At 42.2% G+C, this 19,033-nt stretch overlaps 1 protein-coding gene across 1 annotated transcript in view; it reads right to left on the minus strand.

Annotated features, from left to right (window-relative positions):
* Positions 1-19,033, minus strand: part of LOC117404105 (homer protein homolog 1) — a 75,837-nt gene that overhangs the window by 15,755 nt on the left and 41,049 nt on the right. Inside the window, exons 4-6 of the mRNA XM_058995371.1 lie at positions 18,491-18,583; positions 16,249-16,391; positions 1,935-2,000 (exon numbers count right to left, since the gene is read on the minus strand). Of these exons, the coding sequence (XP_058851354.1) occupies positions 1,935-2,000; positions 16,249-16,391; positions 18,491-18,583 (302 nt within the window). The remainder of the gene's footprint in view (positions 1-1,934; positions 2,001-16,248; positions 16,392-18,490; positions 18,584-19,033) is intronic.

Here is a 19,033-nt window from a genome sequence, read left to right on the forward strand (position 1 = left end):
CTCCATGATCAGCATGCTACAGCTAAGTGGAGCAGCACTGTAAACCAGTGCTAGATACATACACAGTATGAGGGCCCTCTAGTCATGAGATGCTTTATGCTATTACATGTTTAGGACAGCAGTCCCCATTTCACCAGTAAATGGACCTGCTTAATCATAGGTGGGACATTAATGTAACTCAGGGATGTGCTGTATGTACCCTGTGTTTGGTGAAGCTTGGTGTGTGGGGGTCAGTATGGGAATGCAGCTATTAGTGAAGAAGCCAACGACAATCTGGAACAGTAAGACATTCTTTCAATAACTCATGCTCATAACTTCAAGCTCTGTGATTCAGCAGTGTGGTGTCCTGGGTTACTGTGGCCTGCTTTAGTGTAAACAATTCCACAAAAACAAAATGGTGCTCGGGACACACACATTCCAGGACTGACCCTGAGTCATGGTAGAAGTTAATACTCTGTGTGGAGGGTTATTAAAAGAGACACCCTCCACATGATGTATTAACTTATTATAAATCTGGAAATCCGAGATTGCACTCAGGAACTACTATTAAACATTAAAATTGACATTCCTACAGGGAGTAAAACAAGACACAAAACGACCTGTGATGATGCTTAGTGGATGGCAACAGTGAATGAACACATGCATCAAGCAGGGCAGTTTGAGCTCAGTCCATACTTTTAAAGAATTGTTTTTTTTTTTGTAACTAGACCTTTTGTATATGTAACACAGCTGATCTCAGCATGGTCATCTTCATTCATGTGCAATGAGTAACACAGCTGATCTCAGCATGGTCATCTTCATTCATGTGCAATGAGTAACACAGCTGATCTCAGCATGGTCATCTTCATTCATGTGCAATGAGTAACACAGCTGATCTCAGCATGGTCATCTTCATTCATGTGCAATGAGTAACACAGCTGATCTCAGCATGGTCATCTTCATTCATGTGCAATGAGTAACACAGCTGATCTCAGCATGGTCATCTTCATTCATGTGCAATGAGTAACACAGCTGATCTCAGCATGGTCATCTTCATTCATGTGCAATGAGTAACACAGCTGATCTCAGCATGGTCATCTTCATTCATGTGCAATGAGTAACACAGCTGATCTCAGCATGGTCATCTTCATTCATGTGCAATGAGTAACACAGCTGATCTCAGCATGGTCATCTTCATTCATGTGCAATGAGTAACACAGCTGATCTCAGCATGGTCATCTTCATTCATGTGCAATGAGTAACACAGCTGATCTCAGCATGGTCATCTTCATTCATGTGCAATGAGTAACACAGCTGATCTCAGCATGGTCATCTTCATTCATGTGCAATGAGTAACACAGCTGATCTCAGCATGGTCATCTTCATTCATGTGCAATGAGTAACACAGCTGATCTCAGCATGGTCATCTTCATTCATGTGCAATGAGTAACACAGCTGATCTCAGCATGGTCATCTTCATTCATGTGCAATGAGTAACACAGCTGATCTCAGCATGGTCATCTTCATTCATGTGCAATGAGTAACACAGCTGATCTCAGCATGGTCATCTTCATTCATGTGCAATGAGTAACACAGCTGATCTCAGCATGGTCATCTTCATTCATGTGCAATGAGTAACACAGCTGATCTCAGCATGGTCATCTTCATTCATGTGCAATGAGTAACACAGCTGATCTCAGCATGGTCATCTTCATTCATGTGCAATGAGTAACACAGCTGATCTCAGCATGGTCATCTTCATTCATGCACAATGATTTTGATCAGATATACATTTATTTTGCAATCTGTGCTAATCTTGCTTTGGCCTGAATTCAGAAGCTCCTCTACAGCCTTGGTGGCCAACCGTAGATATTTATATCACAGGACAGATGAGCCAAAGTGTTGTTCGCTTGAGCCCGGTAAGCGTTTCAGTGGAGTGTGCTTTTCTCTCTTACCCCTCTTGGTTTGGTGAGACAAGGTGCATGTGTGTCAGTATGGTGGGTACAGCTCCATTGATGTTCCTGCAGGGAGTGAAACAAGACATTAGATGAAATGTGATGATACCAAATCAACAACAACAGAGGATGCAAGGCATACAGATCATGCATGTGACTGCATCAATCTGAGATATACAAATGTAAACTGGTATACTGACATAGGAGAAACCATTCATGAATGTGCAGAAATGTGTTTCAGAACAAAGCAATGATTCCTTATGTTGCCCAAGCATAAACAATGTCACCACTGCGCACTAAAGGATGAAGGAGGCTTTGGTTACCTAAACACTAGATCACAGGAATACCACTGTCATTTCAAGACACCTGGCTGTCTAGTTGTTGCTGTTCTATTTATATCTAAGGATTGACTGGTATTGTAAAATTATGCCAGTGGTTTGCTAGTGGATTCACCACTGTGCTAAGCTATCTGACTGTTCAAATAGTTTCCAGGCTCTATATAATGTGAATGGGAGGGTGATGTTATTCTGGAAGTGGACAGCAGGTGGCAGCAGGCGGTGCTTTCACACAGTCAAATGGGAGAGCGACGCTTCACGTCCTGCATATACAGCTATGGCCAAAAGTTTTGCTTCACCCTAAAGTCAAATAAAGCCTGCTGAACAATGTTACGTTAACATATTGAATTGCATACCGCTTTGTAGTTTTCCATATCATTTTGTAGTTTATTTGCTTGCATGATATTAAATACAAGATTTAAATTATGTTCATATAGTTTTTTTTAGGTGATGCAAAACTTTTTGGCCATAGCTGTAGATATTCTTCTGTAGGTATAATGGCCCTTTCAGCTTAAAGTAAAACATTCATAAAGGTTAGTGCTCATGACCATACTCAGCACGCAGTGGCCTAATCATAGCAGAGCATTCTGCAAACTGGACCCCGAAGCATGAAATCCAGGCTCCTCTTCATCATTATTCAGCACTAGCTGAGCAGAGCCAGAGCTTAAAGCTGCAACGTCTGCTACAATTATTAGGAAATACAGCACCGCCAAATGAGAATAATATTAGGAGCACAATAAAAATAAGGCTTTATGAAGTCACCATTGTGATTGTCCACCAAATAACATCCACATTCAAACACAAGACAAAATGAGACATTTAGCAGGGAACATAGATAAGTCAATTATGCTCATCTGGTTCCAATTTCACCTCCCTGTCAAACACAGCACATCTTAAAACAGCCCCTCACATTGTGCAAGGCAGTGCTATAGGAAAAAAGAACAGAGAAAGAAAGAGGGGGGGGGGGCACTGAGCTCATTCCTTTCTGCCTGAAGACAATATACAGCAGGCCCCAATTCACAAAGCATCAACACCAAGCTTTAACTATTGAAACAATGAAACAATGCAATTGGCCATGCATACGGTACAACACTTCTTGACTAGTGGTGAAGAAGCCAACAACAATCTGGAACAGTAAGACATTCTTTCAATAACTCATGCTCATAACTTCAAGCTCTGTGATTCAGCAGTGTGGTGTCCTGGTTTACTGTGGTCTGCTTTAGTGTAAACAATTCCACAAAAACAAAATGGTGCTCGGGACACACACATTCCAGGACTGACCCTGAGTCATGGTAGAAGTTAATACTCTGTGTGGAGGGTGTCTCTTATTATTAAAAGAGACACCCGCCACATGATGTATTAACTTATTACAAATCTGAAAATCCAAGATTGCACTCAGGAACTACTATTAAACATTAAAGAGTTTATTAACACTAGAATTCTGCCTTCTGTTCTATGCACAGGGTGGCATCTGTACTCAAGAGAAGATGGACTGGAATTTTGACAAATTCTGAACAGTCTAAAAAATTTTTTGGAAAAGTCACAGATGAGAAAAATAAATAAATGAATAAATGAAACTTATCGTTTACATAAATTAGTTTTGTGGATGGAACCAAAGTACTCTTTCGGTGTACAGACGTGAGACGGATGCTACACTCTAGTGACTGTGTTCACGTGGTAATGGGAGGAGTTTTCGCGGGTCGTGCGATGTAGTGGTGATTTTTTTAATAGTCCGGAGTGAAAATGGATAAATACTTGAAAAGGAAAGATTCTGATGCCTTCACATCTACTTGCAGTGACGAAGCTGAACGTGAGCACAAGCACATGATTTACTGAGTTTCTTTTACTGCCGAACCACCTTGCTCTATTTCGCTATGTCTCGTGTGCGGGGAGAAACTTTCAAATCATGCCATGATGCCAAGTTGAAACGACACCTTACAACCAAGCACCTGTCTCTTGCCAACAAGGATAAAGATTATTTCAAACGTTTGAAAGATCAAAATGAAAAACAGGTGTGAATGATGAAAGACAGTGTAACAGTGTCTGATAAAGCGCTGTAAGCAAGCTACTTGGTCGCTGAGCTTGTTGCGAAGACAAAAAAGCCACATACAATGGCAGAGTCTAATTTTACCAGCGTGCAAAGACATTGTAAGAGTAATGTTAGGTTCAGATGCAGTCTAAGAAATTGCAAAGCTTCCCCTTTTAGATGATACGGTAAGTTGCCACACTGATGAAATTGTGAAATTGCTGAAATTGAAACTGTTGTTCGAGAAAAAATAAAATCAAGCGTAAAATTTGCATTGCACCTGGACGAGTCAACAGACATCAGTGGTCATGCTCAGCTCTTGGCTAGCGTCAGGTTTACTGACGGAGGTTGTATAAAATATTTTTTTTTATTTTGCAAACAGCTGCCAGGTAAAACAACTGGAGAAGAAATATTCAGGGAGAGCAGGGAGAACTGCACTGGAAAAACTGCCTGAGTGTTTGCACAGACGGGGCTGCTTCAATGACAGGTAAGGTGAAAGGATTTGTAAGCATGGTCAAAGAATAAAACCCAGATGTGCTGGTGACCCACGGTTTTCTGCACCGGGAAGCGCCTGTGGCCAAAGCATTGCCTGAAGAACTCGCTTTAGTGTTGGATGGAGCAATAAAGATTGTGAACTTCATAAAAGCACGGCCTTTGAAAAGACGCCTTTTCTCCTTGTTGTGTGAAGATATGGGAGCAGAACATCATACTATGCTTTTGCACATGGACGTACGCTGGCTTTCCTGTGGAAAAGTTTTATTAGGTTTGTACGAACTGAGAGAGGAATTAAAAACCTTCTTAACTTCAGAGAAATCTGCACATGCGGACCTGATTGTTGATGTAGCACGGTGCTCCTGATTGCTGATGTAGTACGGTGCCCCTGATTGCTGATGTAGCATGGTGCCCCTGATTGTTGATGTAGCATGGTGCTCCTGATTGCTCATGTAGCACGGTGCTCCTGATTGCTGATGTAGCATGGTGCTCCTGATTGCTGATGTAGCACGGTGCTCCTGATTGCTCATGTAGCATGGTGCCCCTGATTGCTCATGTAGCATGGAGCTCCTGATTGTTGATGTAGCATGGTGCCCCTGATTGTTGATGTAGCATGGTGCTCCTGATTGCTCATGTAGCATGGTGCTCCTGATTGCTCATGTAGCATGGTGCTCCTGATTGCTCATGTAGCATGGTGCTCCTGATTGCTCATGTAGCATGGTGCTCCTGATTGCTGATGTAGCACGGTGCTCCTGATTGTTGATGTAGTACGGTGCCCCTGATTGTTGATGTAGCATGGTGCTCCTGATTGTTGATGTAGCACGGTGCCCCTGATTGTTGATGTAGTACGGTGCCCCTGATTGTTGATGTAGCACGGTGCTCCTGATTGCTCATGTAGCATGGTGCTCCTGATTGCTCATGTAGCATGGTGCTCCTGATTGTTGATGTAGCACGGTGCCCCTGATTGTTGATGTAGCACGGTGCTCCTGATTGCTCATGTAGCATGGTGCTCCTGATTGCTGATGTAGCATGGTGCTCCTGATTGCTCATGTAGCATGGTGCTCCTGATTGCTGATGTAGCACGGTGCTCCTGATTGCTGATGTAGCATGGTGCTCCTGATTGCTCATGTAGCATGGTGCTCCTGATTGCTCATGTAGCATGGTGCTCCTGATTGCTCATGTAGCATGGTGCTCCTGATTGCTCATGTAGCATGGTGCTCCTGATTGCTCATGTAGCATTGTGCTCAAAGCTTGCCTACCTGGCTGATATTTTCAGACACCTCAACGATCTGAACAGGAAAATGCAAGGAAAAATTAGAACCTTCTCTCCAGCACTGATAAACTGCATGGGCTTAGATCTAAGCTAGCTCTCTGGCGTGAAAATGTAGCAAAAGGCACGTAAGAAATGTTCCCCCTGGCAAATTCAGCAGATCCAACTAGTGTTTAGTTCAATGTAATTTCTCAGCATTTGAAAAGTCTCGAAGAGTAATTTCATTTTTATTTCTCTTCAGTTCATATTGAAAATTTTGACTGGAACCGTGATCCTTGGAGTTCATCTGCAATGGAAAGCGCTAAGAGTATTTCCATAATGGCTCAAGAGCAACTTCCCGAGTTAAGGATGGATCGCAGTTTTAAAATTACATTTGGTGACATGCCGTTGGACACATTCTGGTGGACTGTTGAAAATGAATACCCAGTAGTCTCCGACCACGCCATCTCAATTTTGTTGCCATTTTCGACAACCTACCTGTGTGAGTTAAGTTTTTCAAGTCTGACTTACATAAAAAACAAACAAAGAGAACGTCTGAGATTGGTTGAGCAAGAGCTCAGAGTTTCACTGTCATCAATTCCTGCCAGGATAAAGTGACTGTGCACATCGAGGCAAGCTCAGAGTTCACATTGAAAGGAAGTTTTGTTTATAATAATAATAAAAATAATAATAATAATAATAATAATAATAATAATAATAATAATAATAATAATAATAATAATAATAATAATAATAAGGGGGGGGGGCGCAGAAATGTTTTATTTATTTAAGTGTGCCTTCGGCTGGAAAAGGTTGGGAAACGCTGCTGTAGGAGACGCTACAGAGCAACTCGGCGTGGGTATAAATGACCAGTTATCTTAACTAAGGTATTGCTCTTGTTGTTCAGGTGCACTTTGTTTTATTTTCTGTTCAAATCGTCATATCCTGGTGGTCTTTAACTACAACTAAAAAGTTTAAAGCACCCCTATTGCTCTCCGAATCATGTTCCTTGGATGAGACGTCAAGCCGAGGTCCTATTGGAAGTGACGCTGCAGCAGCAGTTGTGATGCATAGTTCACCCCCTAGTCTCTGTAAGTCGCTTTGGATAAAAGCATCTGCTAAATAACTAATTCATAATAATAATAATAATAATAATAATAATAATAATAATAATAATAATAATAATAATGTCCTGGGTGGATACCAAAAAATCATTTTTTTTCTAAGTGGTATTTGATACTGATTTCTTCCATCCACTAGAGGCAGGTGTTGCAGGGGGGCAGGTTCTGGGGTACACTCTGATGTACCAGTTGTACTTGGAGGTTAGACATGTTCCTGAGAGATCTACTGAGGTTACAGGGGTGCTTTACACTTCTGACTTTTAAAAAGTCACCAGGATGTAATGACTGAAGCAGACAATAACGCAAAGTGAGTCTAAATAAAAAGAAGATATTTCACATCTTACTAAGTTGCTCTTAAGGGTTAAGGTTAGGCAGCTCTGTGGTATTCCTGCTCTTAAGGGTTAGGGTTAGGGTTAGGCAGCTCTGTGGTACTCGTGCTCTAAAGGGTTAGGGTTAGGGTTAGGCAGCTCTGTGGTACTCGTGCTCTAAAGGGTTAGGGTTAGGGTTAGGCAGGTCTGTGGTACTCGTGCTCTAAAGGGTTAGGGTTAGGCAGCTCTGTGGTACTCGTGCTCTAAAGGGTTAGGGTTAGGCAGCTCTGTGGTATTCGTGCTCTTAAGGGTTAGGGTTAGGGTTAGGCAGGTCTGTGGTATTCGTGCTCTTAAGGGTTAGGGTTAGGGTTAGGCAGCTCTGTGGTACTCGTGCTCTTAAGGGTTAGGGTTAGGGTTAGGCAGGTCTGTGGTATTCGTGCTCTTAAGGGTTAGGGTTAGGGTTAGGCAGCTCTGTGGTACTCGTGCTCTAAAGGGTTAGGGTTAGGCAGCTCTGTGGTACTCGTGCTCTAAAGGGTTAGGGTTAGGCAGCTCTGTGGTATTCGTGCTCTTAAGGGTTAGGGTTGGGGTTAGGCAGGTCTGTGGTACTCGTGCTCTTAAGGGTTAGGGTTAGGGTTAGGCAGGTCTGTGGTACTCGTGCTCTTAAGGGTTAGGGTTAGGGTTAGGCAGCTCTGTGGTATTCGTGCTCTTAAGGGTTAGGGTTAGGGTTAGGCAGCTCTGTGGTACTCGTGCTCTTAAGGGTTAGGGTTAGGCAGCTCTGTGGTACTCGTGCTCTTAAGGGTTAGGGTTAGGCAGCTCTGTGGTACTCGTGCTCTTAAGGGTTAGGGTTGGGGTTAGGCAGGTCTGTGGTACTCGTGCTCTTAAGGGTTAGGGTTGGGGTTAGGCAGGTCTGTGGTACTCGTGCTCTTAAGGGTTAGGGTTAGGGTTAGGCAGCTCTGTGGTACTCGTGCTCTTAAGGGTTAGGGTTAGGCAGCTCTGTGGTACTCGTGCTCTTAAGGGTTAGGGTTAGGGTTAGGCAGGTCTGTGGTACTCGTGCTCTAAAGGGTTAGGGTTAGGGTTAGGCAGCTCTGTGGTACTCGTGCTCTTAAGGGTTAGGGTTAGGGTTAGGCAGGTCTGTGGTACTCGTGCTCTTAAGGGTTAGGGTTAGGGTTAGGCAGCTCTGTGGTATTCGTGCTCTTAAGGGTTAGGGTTAGGCAGCTCTGTGGTACTCGTGCTCTTAAGGGTTAGGGTTAGGCAGCTCTGTGGTACTCGTGCTCTTAAGGGTTAGGGTTGGGGTTAGGCAGCTCTGTGGTACTCGTGCTCTTAAGGGTTAGGGTTAGGCAGCTCTGTGGTATTCGTGCTCTTAAGGGTTAGGGTTAGGCAGGTCTGTGGTATTCGTGCTCTTAAGGGTTAGGGTTAGGGTTAGGCAGCTCTGTGGTATTCCTGCTCTAAAGGATTAGGGTTAGGGTTAGGCAGCTCTGTGGTACTCGTGCTCTAAAGGGTTAGGGTTAGGCAGCTCTGTGGTATTCGTGCTCTTAAGGGTTAGGGTTAGGGTTAGGCAGGTCTGTGGTACTCGTGCTCTTAAGGGTTAGGGTTAGGGTTAGGCAGCTCTGTGGTACTCGTGCTCTAAAGGGTTAGGGTTAGGCAGCTCTGTGGTATTCGTGCTCTTAAGGGTTAGGGTTAGGGTTAGGCAGGTCTGTGGTATTCGTGCTCTTAAGGGTTAGGGTTAGGGTTAGGCAGCTCTGTGGTACTCGTGCTCTTAAGGGTTAGGGTTAGGCAGCTCTGTGGTACTCGTGCTCTTAAGGGTTAGGGTTAGGGTTAGGCAGGTCTGTGGTACTCGTGCTCTTAAGGGTTAGGGTTAGGGTTAGGCAGCTCTGTGGTATTCGTGCTCTTAAGGGTTAGGGTTAGGGTTAGGCAGCTCTGTGGTACTCGTGCTCTTAAGGGTTAGGGTTAGGCAGCTCTGTGGTACTCGTGCTCTTAAGGGTTAGGGTTAGGCAGCTCTGTGGTACTCGTGCTCTTAAGGGTTAGGGTTGGGGTTAGGCAGGTCTGTGGTACTCGTGCTCTTAAGGGTTAGGGTTAGGGTTAGGCAGCTCTGTGGTACTCGTGCTCTTAAGGGTTAGGGTTAGGCAGCTCTGTGGTATTCGTGCTCTTAAGGGTTAGGGTTAGGGTTAGGCAGCTCTGTGGTACTCGTGCTCTTAAGGGTTAGGGTTAGGGTTAGGCAGCTCTGTGGTACTCGTGCTCTTAAGGGTTAGGGTTAGGCAGGTCTGTGGTATTCATGCAGAAATTGCATTCTAGCAATACTCCACGTCCACTACACACTTCTGAAACACCTGTTCACTTATACCAAGAATAGAAGAAGAAAACACTTTCAGAAAGAATGGCTTGCAACAAAACTGCAGACATCCACCAAATAGGTAAATGCTTCAGGTAGTAATAATTTGCTAGGTAAATGTTGTATGAGGACAGACAAATGCTTGTGTTCATATAACAAGCTAAAAAGGGAGCTAAAACACATCTGATTGATTCTCCCATAACCCCATGTAAAGCCTGTCTGTAGTTGATATTGCTAAGTGTTGTTTGGGGTATAACAAGTAGCTGGTGAAGAGTGGGCTGAAGAGGGAAGTACCTTGCACACACACTAGGAACATTTTCAATCTGCCTAAATACAGTGCCCCGCACCCTAATAACACATCAGTAGGGAGCCATACTTCCATTTACTAGTGGAATGGCATATGAGGCAATGGGAGCCATGACCACGCTGGGTTTATAACTGGTTATAACACTGTAATGTGTGATCATCATGTGATCGTGATATTGATTGATTGAGGGGGAGTGATCAATAGGGTATGGATGTCACCTCCATAAAGGCTCCATAAAATAAGCCATCCGATTAAAAGGGGATGACAGGGAAAGTAGCAAGCGGGTACTTGACAATGGCTTGAGGTACATGCCCACACAAAACCTGATCACACCTGACCCAGCATCACTGCACTCTGCTTGCCTGTATGTAACTGTGCAGAAAACAAGGTGTGGGGTTGTGGGTTCCAAACACCTCACAGTACAACATGGAACACCGCCCCTGATTCTCAATCAATCAGAGGCTTATATGAAAGAGTTTTTGATGTTATCTGCAATTGGATGGTGATTATGTTCAATGTGGTATATCTGTTACTACTTGATGGTGTCTATTGCAAGATGATCGTGTTGTTTTTGCAATCAAACAGATCTTTGTATTTTAACAGTTTTCCAGCAGTAGCCAGTACAGATGTAGAGTTTGCAGATTTCTTCCTGGATGACAACATGGAGCACACCCTTTACACTGCAACGTGTTCATTTTAAAGTACTAAAGCACTGTGCTGCCTGGGATCAGGGCGAACAGCCTGCATGCTGACTACAGGAAAGCAAGCATGCAAATATTAGGGAGGCGTCTCCCAGCTGGATACTGCGGCAGAACAACAGCCAGGCTGGTTTCACAGGCTTCTATTAAAGTGAACTCTAGTCCAATGAGCCTTCTCCTCCCAGCTCACACAGGGGTAATGTGTGGTGTATTTAACTCCCTGCTGTCCTCACCCTCTCTGCACTGTGTGGACCAGCTCAGGCACCTTTCACTTCCATAGCCTCTCCAATCTCTCCCTTCCCTTCCATCACTCTTGCTATACTGCTGCAGTCTTCACTTTGTTTATGTGTGATATATACAGCGAGGTCACAAGCTTTGCATCACCTAGAATTTTAGGATTGAGACATAATAAAAATAAACTACAGTGCCTATAGAAAGTCTACACCCCCTTTCAAAATGTTCACCTTTTGTTGCCTTATAGCCTGGAATTAAAATGCATTAAAATAGTTTTTTTTTCATTTATTTACACATCCTACCCCACAACTTCCAGTGAAAAAAAATTCTAGAAATTTTGTAGAAAATTAATTAAAAATAAAAACTGAAATAGCTTGGTTGGATAAGTGTCCACCCCCCTTGTAATAGCAATCCTAAATTAGCTCAGGTGTAACCAATCGTCTTCAAAATCACACACCAAGTTAAGTGGCCTCCACCTGTGTTAAATTGTAGTGATTCACAAGATTTCAGGATAGATTCAGCAGTTCCTGTAGGTTCCCTCTGCTGGGTAGTGCATTTCAAAGCAAAGACTCAACCATGAGCACCAAGGCGCTTTCAAAAGAACTCCGGGACAAAGTTGTTGAAAGGCACAGATCAGGGGCTGGGTATAAAAAATATCAAAGGCCTTGAATATCCCTTGGAGCACGGTCAAGACGATTATTAAGAAGTGGAAGGTGTATGGCACCACCAAGACCCTGCCTAGATCAGGCCGTCCCTCCAAACTGGATGACCGAGCAAGAAGGAGACTGATCAGAGAGGCTACCAAGAGGCCAATGGCAACTTTGCAAGAGCTACAGGATTTTATGGCCAAGACTGGTCAAAGTGTGCATGTGACAAAAATATACCAAGCACTCCACAAATGTGGCCTGTATGGTAGGGTGGCAAGAAGGAAGCCATTACTCAAGAAAACCCACCTTGGATCCCATTTGAAGTATGCAAAAAAACACTCAGGAGATTCTGTAGCCATGTGGCAAAATTGAACTTTTTCGTCTAAATGCAAAGCGTTATTTTTGGCGCAAACCCAACACAGTGCATCAACCAAAGAACACCACCCCTACTGTGAAGCATGGTGGTGGCAGCATCATGTTATGGGGATGTTTCTCATCGGCAGGGACTGGGGCACTTGTCAGGATAGAAGGGAAAATGAATGGAGCAAAGTACAGAGAAGTCCTTGAGGAAAACCTGCAAGAAAGCTGAAACTGGGACGGAAGTTCACCTTTCAGCATGACAACGACCCAAAGCACACAGCCAAAGCTACACTGGAGTGGCTAAGGAACAAAAAGGTAAATGTCGTTGAGTGGCCCAGTCAGAGCCCCGACCTAAATCCAATCGAAAATTTGTGGCATGACTTGAAGATTGCTGTCCATCAACGCTCCCCAAGGAACTTGACAGAGCTTGAACAGTTTTGTAAAGAAGAATGGTCAAATATTGCCAAATCTAGGTGTGCAAAGTTGGTAGAGACCTATCCCAACAGACTGTAATTGCTGCCAGAGGTGCTTCCACCAAGTATTAACTCAGGGGAGTGGTGACTTATCCAATTATGGTCTTTCAGTTTTGTATTTTTAATATATAATTTTTTTTCTCAATAAAACCCTTTTTCCCCTAACAGTGTGGAATATGGTGTGTAGATAAGTGAAAACATTTTTTAAAAATTTAAATGCATGAAACTCTGAGGCACTGACACAACAAAATGTGAAAAAAGTTCAAGGGGGTGTAGACTTTCTATAGGCACTGTATATGAACATAATTTAGATATTTTATTGAACATCATGTAATCAAAGAAAATGATATCACAAAAGTCTAGCGGAAGCCATAATAGTAGTACAGTATTTCATGTTAGATTTCAAAATATCACATTTCAATTTGTCTGTTTTTTGTTAAGTATACAGAAAACTACAAAGCAGTATGTAATTCAATATTTTAACATAACATTATTCAGCAGGTTTTATTTGACTTTATGAAGCAAAATGAGTTAATTCTATAGGGCGATGCAAAACCTGTGGCTGTCGCTGTATGTAACACTCTCCCTCCGCTCTGTGCAGAAGTCAATATGAAAGATGACCACACACATTCTGGCCTCTAACAGGTAAATGAATGACACAGAACAGAGGAACACCACCATTATAATGTTCCTATCCTTTTGTATATGCTTTCTGAGGGCCCTGGTCAAGGAATGCATTGAATTGAATGTTTACTTTAAATACAATCATTTGTCTGCCATACCACAGTGCCTACATCTATTACAAATAAAGCCTTTTTTAGAATGAAAACATTTCCCAACTTTGTAATGTGCACTTTTTGTAATAAGCCATTGTAGTTGTTTTCTTAAAGTATATTTTGTTAAGGATATGTATTATCTTTATAGTGATAGAAACAAAACAAAACACATTTTGAATAAATCAAAACAATTGATGTTATTTGAGAAATATCCACCAATATAACATATTATTTAATAGAAACACATACATAGCCAGAAAAATGAATAAAGATATTACATTAAATATTGGTATTGCATACAAGCAAGAAAAGGGTTTTTATAAATATATAGACTCTGTCGAGGTAAATGCAATTAATATAAAGACATTCTATTCATTTAAACGTATAGAAAATGTTGAAAAAACTCACAGCAAATGTACAGAAACAGTCAACAACAGCAATCATACAGTATAAACCACTTCACAAGACCCTCCAAGCACAGTACTACAATATAGTAAAAACATATTTCAAACTGGTATCAAATAGAAAGAGTGCAAGATGCAGTTCAAATCTAGAACATATCCATGGAATACAAGATCACATAATAAACCTTTAGCATCAATGTATATTAACAACTACATTTTTTCTGTAAACTGTATAAAACTGGGAAACTTCCAAACGTACTGTAGATCTTCACAACCCCCGGTACGACTGGGACCCGCTGTACATGTGACACACTGAACAATAACGATACATAACTGGGGAGCAGAGCTTCTCCGAAGGGCAGTCAGGACGTGTTAATATTGCGATTGAAGAGAAGTACCGGAAACTTTAAATCAAGCACAAACCAAGGACACAAACAGTAGTCTAATTCCTGAAACCCGAAATGACGACGTCTCCGTTCGTTTTTTTTTTAAAGGGAGCAGACTCGACAAGTTTTAAACAGTTGTCTGAAAAAAAAAAATACAAGATCGAATGTAAAATGTCATGTTTTTTATTGGAGGAAAAAAGAAAAGAGAGCAGTTTTTGTTGCTGTTCATGCTGGATAACCTTTCCTGTTAACAACATTTCATTAAATCATGCCATTCTAAATTCCACACTTAAAATGGCAACCAAAATAATGGTTTTAAAATGGATTGGCTGCATTGCTTCATGTTATATTAAAAGGAGACTGTTAGACCCTCTTTGAGCCAAAATATATCAGTGTTAAGGATTTGAGAAACTTCCAGTACATCTCGTACCTTGTGTACGGACGCCATCCTGTGCACAGAATATACAGCACAGCTTTAAAAAGTTTTAAATTCCTCAGAACAAGCTTGGTGCTGGCGAGTTATAATAAGTTAACAGATTGCGTGTAGGGTGTCTGCATTATTACGTTTCTTAGAATTAATGGCACATCACTGGTGTGCTGCAAGTAAAAACATTCTATCAGTGTTGGTACCTTTCTCCCCAACTGCAATATTTCACTGGTGACCCATCATGCATGTCATTGACTCCAGGTTATTACTAAAAATCTCATTTTGAAGGGTAAAGATTATAGGAAAGGGTGCAACATGAAGTGGCTTTCATTACACACCTAGATGTGCACATAATGGGATAGATTCCTCTCCGCTTTGTACTATATTTGTACTATATGCTTCTCAAGTCACAGACACAGGCAAAGTCAGTAGTGAGTGACCATTGTCATCCCTGCAGCCAATTCCCTGCCATTAGGCGTGTTTCCTAATGCCTGGCATAGCGTGCTTTCAAACCTATGATTTATTACACTGCCCTGCAGTTATTTTAAAAGATGATAAGTAAATCAGATGCAGTTTTATAACATTTTCTCCTTACAGAGATCTTGCACTGGTGCCAACAGTATGAAAACTGGGTCCAATATTGTTTCACTCTGTACTAATAGGAACACCCTTTAGCCGGATATCTGTCTGACTAGATCTAGGACAGGTACAGTATGCTGAGCCAGCAATCCAGCTGTGCTCCAGTCTCCCTGCACGTCACTGTAAAGGGGCATGCCTGACCTCAGTGGGAAAGACACAGTGTGAACTGGAGGACTTTCCATGGAGGCTGCAGTCACATTACCTGTAAGACAACCCCCATGGATGCCATCAACTAGGTCTGAGAAATCCCTAATCCCTCATCCCTAACCTGCATGTTTTAGGAGGTCTGCAAACTCACTGATATCTATTAAAATCTGAATCAAGTAATTGTTCCAAAGTGTGCTGCTGCTGCTGCTTTAGGTCACTAGGCACGAGGTACTTAGGGAACTCCTTGGAGAGGAAAAGATCTTTTTCTAAACCAAACCTCAAATCGACTCACCCCAGCAGTGCCCTTGGAAGTTTTAATTTAATCTGCCTAGTTCTCATCTAGAACATTGCTAGTCTGATTGAATCCAGCAGTTTGCAGCACTGAGAGTAACATTGAAACTCATGAAGATATAATAAATGCTGGGCTTGTGTTGGCAACAGTTGAATCAAAGCATCAAGTATGGGGCGTCAATGGGGTTATTTTGCAATGCCAACCTCCTATTGGCAAAAAAATACTGCCAGTTGCAGCCTTAGTTATTACACAGAACAGAAACAGCTGGTGCTACAAAATAATATCTCCACTCTAATAATGAGTTCTGTTCTTTTGTGAGATTATGGAGATACTTAAATCAGGTGGGCCATGTTTATTAGCCTCGAGATCCCAACAAAAGCTGCGTCGAGTGAAACCTCCCGTTTCCCTTTCGCTTTTTTTAAGGTGGATGCTTTCCTTAGACAATAAGCTTATTTAAAAGCAACACCAGTGCAAATGAACTTCCTCAAATCAGCCCTCCCCTCTTTCTTAAAATATCAAAGTAAGTTCTGATAACCAATACTAGCTGCAGGAATGGCCCTGTCCCTGAGAGGAGAGCTCAGAGATCACAGAGCTGCCCACAACACCTTCCTTGCTGTGGTTTACCTGGGAGCTCATGGGGCCTCCTCGACTTGCTCTGAATTACCTGTGCATGAAGGATAGTGCATTCTGGGTAGGTTCGGCTCTCAGTTCCGAGTTCTGGGTCAAGTCTGGAGTGGCCCTCTCATCATCTGTCCCATTGATGCTCTCGGGGGTCAGAGGTGACTGAATATCCCCTGGGGCAGACTCCTTTAAAACAAAAAGGAAAACAAATCTTTTGAGCTTTTTCATTTTCTTTTGTACATTAGTGGGCTGGTCTGTACAGTATGTTACAGAAGGACTTAAGACTGCATGGCTAATGGCTATTTTTGACAGATCGAACTTTTTAGTTAAATCACAAGAAAAAAATGGAAGACAAATCTTAGGAAATTTGTATTTCTGCAAACTCAAGGGCATTTACTTGTTTTAAATCAATAACTAACAACAATACAACATATATGTACCGTAGCACCTTTGATAGCACGGTCAGCTTAAACTGCTTTGCAAGCAATCACTGAACCGCAATTCAAATGATTGAATTAATACAAGAGCCGCCTGGGTCCTTTAATACCATTACACTGCAAATGGATTCAGGCTCCTCATGGGATCTGTTTGTAGGTCCTTTATTAATTAATTACAATCTACAATCATGTGTTATTTGGCAAAGCAAGAGCTGGCTTATGATTTTTAAAGAGAGCAGATTACAACACTGGCTTGATATTATTAATAGAATGGAAATTGTCCTTGTGTATTTTGGCTCAATGAGCAAATTTAATTTGTCAGGTCGTAGATTTTTAATGCAGAGGGTACTGCACTTTACAAGGAAATGTGATAGGTTTCATGAAAACGGGACGAACAACATTTAACATACAGCTTAAAATAAAAGATATAGCTAGCAATGAAAGTCAGATAACACATGTACGCCTCCACGATATTCCTGTTGCGATATCAAAACATAGTACATCATTACTGCTTCATGTATTTACTGTTAAGCTGGCTTGCTTCAGGAAGCAGAGTAGTATTCTTTATTACTGATCAGTGTCAGTTTACAATTTCATTAAGTAGCAGAATCGAAAAAACGATTATTCTTGTCTGATTATTAAATGTCATTTCCTGCACTGTCCACTGTCAACACACTCTACAAACACAAAGTACAGGGCAGCTCTCTCTAATAAAGGAAGAACGCTCCTTCTGCATCAATTGACAAGAATCAGGGCAGCAGTGTGGAGTAGTGGTTAGGGCTCCGGAGGACAACACAGATCTGGCGGCTCCGCTGCAGAGCCACAGGCGCCCTATCGGCCACAGGGGTCGCTGATGCGCGGTGAGCCGTGGATTCCCCTGCCGACCTAAGCCCTCCCTACACGGGCAGCGCTCAGCCAATTGTGCGCTGCCCCCTAGGAACTCTCGGTCACGGTCAGCTGTGACATAGCCTGGATTCGAACCAGCGATCTCCAGGCTATAGAGCACATCCTGCGAGGAGCGCCTTTACTGGATGCGCCACTCGGGAGCCCTCAGGGCTCTGGACTCTTAACCTGAGGGTCGTGGGTTCAATCCCAGGTAGGGGACACTGCTGCTGTACCCTTGAGCAAGGTACTTTACCTAGATTGCTCCATTAAAAACCCAACTGTATAAATGGGTAATTGTATGTAAAAACAATGTGATATCTTGTAACAATTGTAAGTCACCCTGGATAAGGGTGTCTGCTAAGAAATTAATAATAATAATTAATAATAATTGAACTGTATGTTTCAATGATCCCCGATATTACCAGATACAGTGAGGGGTTAATGCTTCAGGTTAGTACCATTCTGGGAAGTTGACTTTTCAGAACTCTGACATAGACGTCGACTTAAGAGGTTTGTAGCCTTCCTTTCTAGTCTGTTACATCTATTCTGGTGATGTCATCATCATGTGTCATATCAGAGACAACTGATATATTTCAAAGTCCTTCAATTGTTGTACCAGCACAGTGAATACCACCTTCCATTATTCAAGGAATGTATTTATAAAGTGTTCAACAAAAAAGCAGGGAATATGTTGAAGATATAGTTCCAGAAAACTGATTCTCGTCAAGGTATATGTGTACTGGAGGGAAACAGCAGATGTTTGTTCTGTGAGAGAGACCATAGCTGCTTTGCCCTGTACAGTATTTACACATCATTGTATGTGAGGGTGCAGGGGGCAAGGCTGCAGCTTGTACACAGAATGTCAAGATTGCACCAGAGATTTTAAAGGTCTGCTGATAATGAGAAAATCCGAGAACAGACTGAAGATCTTTGTACAGTTGCTGGGTCTGCCACAGCCTTTACCTGAGAGGGAGTGCTGGTCAGCTCCATCTTCTCTTGAGACTTCTCCTTCGCTAACCTGGCAGCTTCCTTAAACTCCGAAAACTTTTCTGAAAACTACAAGACACAACAGGTTCATTTTTACTTGATCTTCTGTTGAAATGACAGAACACTTATGCATACATGTCACAAATACACAACTAACAAATGTTAAAGGTTACAGTTTATCGAAAAACATTAAAAACTCAAACTTATTTCCAGGAGAGGGGAAATCATAAAGATAATCACAGCTTTATTTGAAAATGAAGGTATTATATATCACATCTTTATAGAGCTAACCATTTCTTTTTTGTGTGTATTTAGATATCTTGATGGTGTAGACTATTTTGTAGCTTGGCCTTTGTTAAGTGCACATGCTAATCTACACAGATCTTTTTCCATAATGAAAGTGGGACCAGGGCACCAAGACAGATTAGTGCCACATGTCATTTGAATCACATTACCAGCATTTGAAGGGCATCAGGTTAGCATCCCTTGATGCAAGCTGAGTGCACACCTGACAGCATT

The sequence above is a fragment of the Acipenser ruthenus genome, chromosome 1 (assembly GCF_902713425.1).
Source record: "Acipenser ruthenus chromosome 1, fAciRut3.2 maternal haplotype, whole genome shotgun sequence".
NCBI lineage: Eukaryota > Metazoa > Chordata > Actinopteri > Acipenseriformes > Acipenseridae > Acipenser > Acipenser ruthenus.